This window comes from Cyprinodon variegatus, unplaced genomic scaffold (genome assembly GCF_000732505.1).
Source record: "Cyprinodon variegatus isolate N-32 unplaced genomic scaffold, C_variegatus-1.0 Scaffold896, whole genome shotgun sequence".
Classification (NCBI taxonomy): Eukaryota; Metazoa; Chordata; class Actinopteri; order Cyprinodontiformes; family Cyprinodontidae; genus Cyprinodon; species Cyprinodon variegatus.
In genome coordinates, this window is record NW_015151349.1 from 151,430 (window position 1) to 161,383 (window position 9,954).

General features: G+C 40.1%; 2 protein-coding genes across 3 annotated transcripts in view; one reads left to right on the top strand and one right to left on the bottom strand.

Moving 5' to 3' along the window:
• LOC107099676 (protein canopy homolog 2-like) overlaps positions 1-2,681 on the top strand; it is an 8,001-nt gene extending 5,320 nt beyond the window's left edge. The window contains exons 4-6 of the mRNA XM_015397896.1: positions 694-891; positions 1,049-1,145; positions 1,231-2,681. Coding sequence (XP_015253382.1) covers positions 694-891; positions 1,049-1,145; positions 1,231-1,274 — 339 coding nt within the window. The 3' untranslated portion in view covers positions 1,275-2,681. The remainder of the gene's footprint in view (positions 1-693; positions 892-1,048; positions 1,146-1,230) is intronic.
• A 2,074-nt stretch (positions 2,682-4,755) lies between these two features.
• The window catches only part of LOC107099670, an 8,228-nt gene continuing 3,029 nt past the window's right edge, over positions 4,756-9,954 (bottom strand). Inside the window, exons 3-4 of one of the 2 annotated variants that reach the window (XM_015397892.1) lie at positions 5,574-9,269; positions 4,756-5,536 (exon numbers count right to left, since the gene is read on the bottom strand). In XM_015397892.1, coding sequence (XP_015253378.1) covers positions 5,579-9,269 — 3,691 coding nt within the window. In that variant the 3' untranslated portion in view covers positions 4,756-5,536; positions 5,574-5,578. Of the gene's footprint in view, positions 9,270-9,954 lie in introns of both variants that reach the window. The other variant, XM_015397891.1, reaches the window with a different exon arrangement.

Consider the following 9,954-nt stretch of genomic DNA (forward strand, 5'->3'; position numbering starts at 1 on the left):
CGGGAGGAGACGACCGGGTCAGAGGCTGCTGTTGAACGGGATTCCTAGTGAAAGAACACCGTCGGAAACAATATTTGAATGTAGGATGGGAATCTGGATGAACTGACTGCACTGACCATGTTGTCAGGTGGACTGTCTCACTGAAAAACATTAAAACTATTTTTTACCCTCTGATCACAGCAAATATAGCTGCCATTGTTACAGGCAAAGAAAGGATAGAGTAGCTCTGCCCAACGCACATCAGACCCACTTTTCGACTCCGCAGCAGGAGCAGCAAAGATGCTTTAACCCTGCGACAGAACCAAACTTGTACAAGCATCAAAATTTAGGCAGCACCGCATTTTTGCTGCTCCTGCTGCTAACATAAGCCCGTAGATGCATCACTATAGAAATGGCTCAGAATAACCTGAGCCACTCCAACTACAATCTTCATCATAAAGTTTTAAGCCTAGCCTTATATATATATATATATAAATTATATAAGATATACTTCGCATCGGGGGCAGCTGGAGCCCATTCTTAATCTCATACATAATCAACCTGTTCAGGGTCGATACATAAAACTTGATCTGTCCTCTAGGATCTGATATCGCCTCCACTGATGCGATGCAGCTCAGTATATGGTGCCGCTCCACTCTGAGCCAAGCCATGTTCTCTGTTGTCAATTTGAAGGGTTTTCTTTTATCCTTGCAGGTTCCTCTGGCCCGCTCTGAGGGAAACCTCCTTGAGCTGATGGAAAGAGTCTGTGAGAGGATGGAGGACTATGGAGAGCGCACAGATCCATCTACAAACAGGAAGTCCTACATCAGGGTCAAGTCTCGCACCGGGGAGCCAATGGACCTCTCAGAGGCCGCCCTGGACTCCAGAGTCACATCCAGTTTAAAATTTGCAGTGAGTTTTCTTTTTAGCCTCCTGCAAAGAGGAATTATTTCGACATAAAAAAAAACAAAACACTACTTATTTCCTCGGTTTCAGTTCTCCTTTATTTCAGACTGATCTGGTTGATGTATCAAGGTTAACTCTTATTTATTCTCTTTTTTCCCTAAAGTGTGAAACGATTGTTGAACACCACGAAGATGAACTTATTGAATTCTTTTCTCATGAAACGGATAACGTCAAAGACAAGCTCTGCAGTAAAAGGACAGGTATGTTCCCCTTTTCTTTTGACCCTGTGTTGCTTCGTACTGCAGGACGTTGGCGAGAGTCTGATGGGTTTTTGTGTTTCTGCAGACCTCTGTGACCACGCCTTAAACATTCCCCACGATGAACTTTGATGTTCCCCCGTCAGAGCCACGGACTCTGACACAAACGGAAACATTGGGTGCTGTAATTTCTCGGGACGTTGCCTCAAGATGTAAACAAATCTTCTTTTTTTTATACGAGATAACAGAATTTAGGAGCACTTTTAGTTAAATTATGCTGTTGTTTGGTTACCCCTCTGCTGTACTGTATATTTATCCATTCTTTCTCTGGTCTACCTGTCAAACACTCCAACATTAGACTCAGACTGTGAACATTAAGTGTTAATAAAGTGTCCTTGACTGATTTCCTTCTCTCTGTGAAAGACAAGACTCAACAGCTATGGAGTAAATTTTGTACCAATATTGTTGCCAACGAAGAACTTGAACAGAAATTAGAGGGAACAATTGCAATCCAAGAATAAAAGTTTGAAAAACTTAGTCAAAAAAGGTTTTGTGAGTACCTCTTTTAAACATTTTATTCATATTTAATTTTTTCAAACCTAATTTTTTATCCCCCATTTTATTTTTTTAAATTTCTATTTTTCAGATTGAGTTTTATAAATTGCCTTCTTCCAGACTGATTTGCAATATTCACTTCAAGCCCGATACAAGCACTCACTAATGACTAATGCAATGTTGTTACTAACATCCAGCAGACCAATAGAAATGCGTCTTCAGTCCTCGATGCAGAGGAAAGCCCCGCCCCCAGAATTGAACAGAATATGATCTGCAAAACACAATTGGTAAAATTCAGTCTGAAAAAGGGATATTTGAAACAAAGTTTAACATGAAAATATAAAACTTGTTGAAAAATTATATTTAAAAAAAATTATTTAGAAAAAATAACATTTTAAAGTAAATATCAAATCTGATAAATATGTAAAGTTGATCTCAAAACTGCTTTTTATTAAAGGGGTCTTTTTTTTTTTTTTTTTTTAGTTGAATTTTTCATTTTTGCATTGCTTTTATTTTTTCCTCCGATTTGCAAAACACTTTCTTTACTTGCAATAATAATGGAACAACATTCACTCCATAGGTTTCTCTAATCCAGATAAATGGTTCGTAAGGAAGAAAAACTCTGACAAAGTCCTGTCACTGTTTTATCTCCAACAGGATAAAACATAAAAACTTCAAACAGTTAAAGTGGGGTTTTTTTCAGTTTGTCTTGAGATTTGTTTTCCCTTTAAAAAGCTGTTGGATTCTCAGTGGCATGTTGTTTAGTTATTTAAAAATAAAATGATCAAGATCTTTTTTTTATAACATTTTTATCGACATTATTAAATAATCGGTTTACATCCAAGTGTGAGAATTTGTAATAAAATATCCAGCCTTTAGTGATCCTGTTTCATGGTCAGTTATTCATAAATGACCAGATCTCCTTTATTAATGTGACATTTTTTCATCATTATTTAATTAAAACACTGTCTTTGGTGACAATAAAGTTCATTTCAATTTCTCCCTGTCATTTTTTATTTATTTATCAGGGTAATCTACTGTCAGACCAGTGTAATGATGTAACGTTTGGGGCTGAAAGAATTAAAAACCACATTCTGACTTTTGAAAGAAAATCGTTGAAATGTCACAAGCCTCCTAAAAATCTTAAATTCTTTTTAAGCTTTTATCAATTTCAGATTCTTCACATATTTATATCATGACTTCATCTTTTATACAACAACATAACATAATTATTAATAGAGGTTCATAAAAAAAATCAACCAAAATAATTTAATGAACATCTGTTTTTTGCCAGATACACTGATTTGTATAAAGTTTGCACTAAGTAAAGTTTTACTGGGAATATCAAATGTAATTTACATTTGCGCTTGTACAGACAAAACTCATTAGACGGCCTCTGCACACACAATGTGATACACCCTCTGGAAGACGGCCGTCCACCCCATCTAATGTGGCTAACAGTTAAGCAAAACACATGACTAATAAAGAATAAAATTAACATGATAATTGAAAAGCCAACATTCAAACATTTTCTAAAGCTGGTAACCAGTAGTCAATTTTTCTCTAATAGAGTTATATGTTCAACTTTTAGGTTTAATTCTTCCACTTTTTTTAATCACCACTTTCACCCTAAATGAATAAGAATGAAAATGCAAAAACGGAGAGAAATCTGTCATTTTTTTCAATGCGCAGAAAAACATTTAAAACATTAAAAATAAAATCGGGTCTAAACATGTGCTTAAAAATACAATAGAATTTTGATAAATTAATATTTATTTCTATACAAGGTCTCATTCAAAGTGGAATATAGCATAAAGTGCTTTACAGAAATCAAGAAAATGCAGAATTTAAACAAAAATCTCTTCACCATGCACATTCAAAAAATAAGCTTATAAATAGCTATAACTAAAGAAAAACAATCCAAGCCAAAGCTGGAAATGGAGGAACTGGAGATATGATTAACAAAGAGAAAAAACAAATTAAAGAAGGAAAGATAATTTAAAAAAAAAAGTAAACAAACATGTTTTGTTTTTTCCAAACTATTAAGGCCAATAATTATATAAAAATAAGCAAATGTATTTTCATTCTTTTATGAAAAAAAGTTCGAGATGAAATGAATCCTGTGATGAAAATAGCTGTTCTGCTTCAGCAAACCACATAAAGTCTCACTGCAAAAGGTTTGGAAATACATAAATAGAAGATCTGCATTAAACCATATTAGTAGCAAATTAGGGCCCCATCACACCTTGCCGATTTAGCCAGCTTATGCCCAACATTCCAGAGTCTCCTAAAACGCTGCCATACGCTGAGCTTTCTAAGCATTTTTTCCAATTTTGGGTGTATACATAGAGTATTCATAACCAGACCAGAACTTATGTCCAACGCCAGCCTAACTTATGCATAACGCACGGCAGCCTAATGCCATGAAATCATGCACAAGCCCGTGTCCTGAGGGGGGCAGCGATTCGCCGGAACTACATAAAAAGACGTCTTTGATCGCGGTATTAACCTAGCTGCTGTTTACCGCCAACCAAAAAAAGAAAAAAAAGAAGGGTTGCAGTGGCAGCAGATTCAGCGTCATGTTTGCAAGGAACTTTGTGGGTGGTGGGCGTAAACGCAGGGAGGATCCATCAAACTCACTTTCTCACCCTATGATGGGGATGCAGTCTGGAGGAGGACTGATGGTTTCCTCCTGTGAACCCCCTTTATACCAAAATGCTGCCAATACGCCATTATACAGTAGCTAGAAGTTAGAAACACGTTCAGCACTCATCTGGAACACATCAAATACTTTAGAGATAAGTTCTTGATAAGTTACGATTGTATGCGCACGTTAGTTTTTGGATAACCAAGACACCACAACGTATGAGTAACTTACAATCAGATAACTTATCTGTAACTTATGGTCCACGTATGGCTGGCATACTTGTCGTAAGTCGACGTGTGCGGCATGTTTTGCCGTGTTAGAGCATGCTCATAACTTATACAAAACTGACCCATAACTTATCCAACATATTCCAGTGTTTTTGGCAGATCTTTTGTACGTCAGGCATACGCTGATCTAAATTGTCAATGTGTGACAGGGACTTTAGTACAAGAAAATTAATTTTAACCTGCATCACCAACAGCTGTTCTCTAGCTGAATAAACCTCCACACACTGAAACCACTGCAAACATGCCTGTGTTTTTACTCAGCAATCAAATCTACTGATACATACTGCAAGCAGTGCTTTGTAAGTCCCCTTAAAGTTTTTCATGTTTTCATTCTACAGTGCGTGTAACTCTTGTAGCTCTTCCTTTGAAATTGGCTTTCTGGTCAACAAAATCTACAAACAGAACTGTGGATCTCTGCAGTTTCAGGCTGCCTCTCTTATTAATGCAGAATTTATCCAGCCTGCAGGTGAAGAGCAGTCATTTAGCCGTTTTTTTTTTTTTGTTTTTTTGCCTTTTCTAAGAACCTGTGGTTCAGCATGTTGTTTTTATAACCCACTCTAGCTTAAAACATCTCCACAGCTTACTCCTGGACCTGTTTGCTGTGTTTCCTTATCTTCATGAGGCCGTTTGTGCAAAGAACAGCTGCATTTATACCAAGGCACTTATGGATTCTATTTACTAGTGATGTGACCTCTGATGGGGGGGTGGTAAATACTTCAGCAAAGCACTGTTAGCTGTCTTACTTTGATTTATCCTGTTAAATGGCCACACCAAAACCATAAAAAAAAAACATTTTTAAATCGGAGAATACATATAAATGAAATCAGCTGCTGTTCTTTAACCATTGGGAGGGTCTAGCCTACCACATAAAATCATGTTAATGCAGACAGTAGCCCTATTGGTGGAGTATAAGGCTGCACATACGCCCTGCAGGCGGGATGTAATAATTAATGGGTTAATACCTCAGTAGCATCTTCATCTACCTCCACTGGAATGTGCTCACTAGAACCACCAATAGTTAGATCTTCATCTTTACTTCCTTTAAACTGGGATTCCCCCTTTTCATTGCTGGAACATCTTACCTCCCCTTCAGCCGTGTCAGACTCCTCTTTCTCTTTATCCACCTCGCTGGAGTGTCTTGTTTCTATGTCCACTACGGTGACAGTATTTTCAAGGACATGACTGGTGCTACTGCAGGACATAGCATCTTCATCCGCATGTTCCTCTGATTCTTTGTGATCCTGGTCGCCCTGCCTTGTCTCAGCACTGTCCTTTAAAAGCTCATCAAAGTTCTCCTCAGACTCTAGGTCAGCGACCATGTCTAGACAACTCGCATCCGACCTCTCACTCACTTCCTCCTCTTCGCTCTCCGAATCAGGCGCTGTGTGCTTCCTGATACGATTAACCACTTCCAGCAGGGACTTTGAGTACTGAGATCCTGTCTTGTGGGCAGCAGTTGGAGAGAACTCTGGGGAGACATCATCTTCATGGGGAGGAACAATTGTCAACTGACTGGATTCTTCAAACGATTGTATATAAAAGGGATCAGAGGAATTTTCCTTGTCTGGAGCAGCAGTGACAATATTCAGAGGAGAGACAGTTTCTAAGAGGGGAACATGGTCTCTACCTGGCAAATCATCAGCAATTAAGTGATTGTTTAGGACCTCACTGCTTGAAGGTGAAGGAGGGCAATTGTCGATAAATTCCCGTTGGGGATCAACGTTTTGCAAAGTGTCCGCCTGTGGCTGAGTCTGGGTGGATTTGTTTCTCTCACTGCTTTGTCTTTGTTCCGAGAGACTTGCGATCGGACCTGGATTTATTTGGGATTGCTCCAGAGTCTCGTCTTTTTCTTTCTCCCTAAAAACACCCCCCTCCACATCAAACCCAACCTCTTCTGTTTTACAACTTCTTGCATTTTCCTTCTGACCCATTTGAACTGAAGGATCAGGTAGAATGCTTTCTTCTAATTGGTGATCTTGCTCCCCTTTTGCAGAAGTGGCTCCTTCAATTTGGACGCAAGTAAGTAGCTGAGCCAAGATGTTGGGGTCTTCATACCTAGTTTCATTTGTAGAGCAATCACCTTCATCTGTTTCTTGCTTTTCAGAAATGCAAGGAACATCATCCCACTGTTGACAGTTATTGTCTTCATGTGGCAAGACACCCTCTATTTCTGTAACCAAGGACTTGTTGAGCTCACTTTCAGCCAAATGCAACATTTCATCATCTTTAGTCTCCACATACAGCTCCTCATCATCTGCAAGAAATATTTCTTCAAGACGGGGAGGGCTTGGGAGATGGTCTTCACTGGGAAAGGAGCTCAAAAAGGAATCGGGTGTTTTAGGAAAAAGAGGAGGAGAGGGGGTGTCAGGGTGAGGAGTTAGGTCTAAAGCTGAACCGTCCTGTATGCCTGGGTCTAATAAATTCTGGGGAACCGAAGAGGAACTATAGAGATCAACATTATGCTCTTCCTTTTTACTTTCTCCACAGGTGGATTCATCCCTATCGTCTTTCTTAAGCTCAGTTTGGGTTAAAGTGTCGTCTGTTTTGAGGAGGGACTCAGTGTCATCATCTTGAGTGACTAGGTTTTGAACGTCTGTAAAATCTTTACCACCATCATTTGTTAGCTGATTTCCAATCTCATCTCCATCTTTCTCCACTCGGGGAACCTCTACCTGCTCTGCCACATCCTCTAGCATGTCCTCAGCAGGATGTGGTTCAGCCTCCTCCTCCTCTTCACACAGTGGTTCATAATCCTCACTTTTCTGTTTGATGTCAGCGTCATGCAGAGGTATTCCAAGGATTCTTTCTGCTCGCTCTGCCAGTGTTTCCTTTTCAGAAAGAGAGGTCAACTGGGGTACATCAGTCTCTTTGTATTCCAGTTTGTTCATTGGTGTTGAGTGTAGATCAGCTTCAGGGTCTTCATTTCTTCTCAATGCCTCCTCACTTGGGCGGGTTGTAACATCTTGATAAAGCTTAGAGCAGCTTTCATTGTTTGCTGTGGAGCCTAGATAGTGAACTTGCTCCTTCTTTGGTGAAGGGATCATCTCTACTTTGACAACAACACAGCTGGTGTCTATTACGAACAGACCTTTCATGTCCTCAGCGTTGTCCTTAATTTGCAGATTCTTCTCTTCGTCGTCCGCTGAGTGGCTTCTCAGATCTTCACCTCCATCTTGGTTTAACATGCTTCCTTTTGTGTCTTTCAAGCAGGTTGTGTTGGAGCTCTCAGTGTCAGTCTTGTTACTGGAACTAGGCTCCCTCCATAAAGGGTATTTGGTCAACAAAGGCTGCACAGACAAAGATTCACTTCTTTCAAATACAGGTTTTTCGAGTACACCTTTTGCGGTACTTGACGGGTCTTCTTCAGGGATCATCTTTTTTCCAAATCCAAGTGTCTTTTTATCTGACTGCTCTTCTGATGCCTGTGCTCTGGAGTCCACATCATCAACAAGCTCCTTCACTTGCTTGTTATCCTGTGTGTCTTTTGAAAGCCCCCCTGTTTCTGTGACTTGGGGGCTAGTTTGGGAGGGGCAGACTGGTAAAGACTTGGTTTCAGAGGGGCTAACTATTCGAGAAACCAGGCAGAATATGGTCATCCCTCCTGTCTTTTTCTTTAGTCTGAACTTCCTTCCTTCTATGACCTTACAAATGTCCTCCTTCTCTTTATTTGAAACATTAGCTGCTTGCGTTTGTTGAGCTAATAATTCTTCGGGTTTCTGTGCATCAGTGGGCCTGTCTGCCTTTGAAGCATCTCCCTTATGTTTACTAGACCTCTGCTGCTTTAGTTCAGGGCATGCATTGCTTAGATCTTTCTCCACATGCCTCTTGGTTTGCAAGTCCACTGGAACATCCTGCTTTCCATATATTGGCTGTGACCAGTTAGCTTGGTTATTACCAACATGCTGCCAGCCAATGTCACAGTTTTGTGTCACAGGAGGACTTTTGTGCGGCCTGCTGTAGGAGGGAGGTCCAACATATCCAGGAGGTTTGCTGAAAACCCTAGGTTGGTAATCACTCTTTTCATTCATGGGGTTTGTGCCTGTATTAGGATGTTCTATTTTGTCCCACAGCCCAGAATGTCTACAGTTTGCATTTAGTTGGCTATGTTGTAGATGAAATCTAGAATTTGTTTCCGCTTTTTCTCTCTCTGGAGCCCGGTTGCTCTCTGACAGGCCTTGGACTGCCTCTCTTAACTCTGCTTCTAAACGTCTCCTCCTGGGCAGCGAGTGACTGTACCGAGCCGCCCAAGCCTCCAGCTCCCGATAGCTGCTGTCATTCCTCTTTGTGGACACATCTCTGTTGTAATGGGAATGTTGACTCTGATCCCACCTCTTCATCCATGGATCCCTCAGAAAGCCTCTGTCATAGTCCTTCATAGCTCCTGGAGACACCAACTCTCTCTCTCTGGGGTTACGTTGCCGATACTCACCAAGGTCCCGGTGGCGCTGATCGTTATGGTGTAAAGTAAAAGGGAAACAAGCAGAAGAAGAGCTGGGCAGCTCTGACTCTGTCCAGTATTCCTGTAGAGCTCTTCCTGCTCTCGATCCTGGTACTGTCCAGTTACTGGACTCCCTTCCCAGACTCTGCTGCTCTCCTGAGTACACTGTGTTATAGGTTGCCTGGTGTCGGTCATGATAGCTGTGAGTGAAATGTTGGAAAAAATATGTTACAAAAGTAAACTTGTAATACATTTAAAACATTTCACAAAGAACTATGAATGTGTTAAATAAGTCGTTCCCAAACTTTTCTTGCTGGTCGCTTTAGTGCCCGAGAGGTTCAAACACCTTGCAAATCGACGAATTTCCAACAAATTGAAAACTTCCTGTAAACACAAGAATGAGACTAAAACACACAAAACATGCAAAGGAGAAGAGCTGTATTCACAGAAAATAGAGAGATGCAAAGTAAAAACATGCTGCAAACACAAATCCTGCTGCAAACACATTAATTATACAAACATGCACTGAAGAAAAAGTGGTGCAAATAGAAAATAATCTAAGAAACTAAGAAAAGCTACAAACTAGCTCCTGATAGCAGAAATGTTTCACACCATTAGGGGGAAACAAACGCATATGGGGTCATACCATAAAAGCATTAACAGGATGCTATGAGAGATGTTTTGTTTTTTCTTTATCCAAAGGAAAAAATAATTATTCTTTTATCCTTCAAATTTTCTCTGGACATTGTATTTATATGATGGAATGCTACAGACAATAATTCATAACAATTTCTCTGGTCGGGTACCATTTGTGTTAGTGATCACCCCCCCTAGTGGTAAGGCAAGGCTTAAAACTTTCCTTTTTGATAAATCGTATATAGTGTT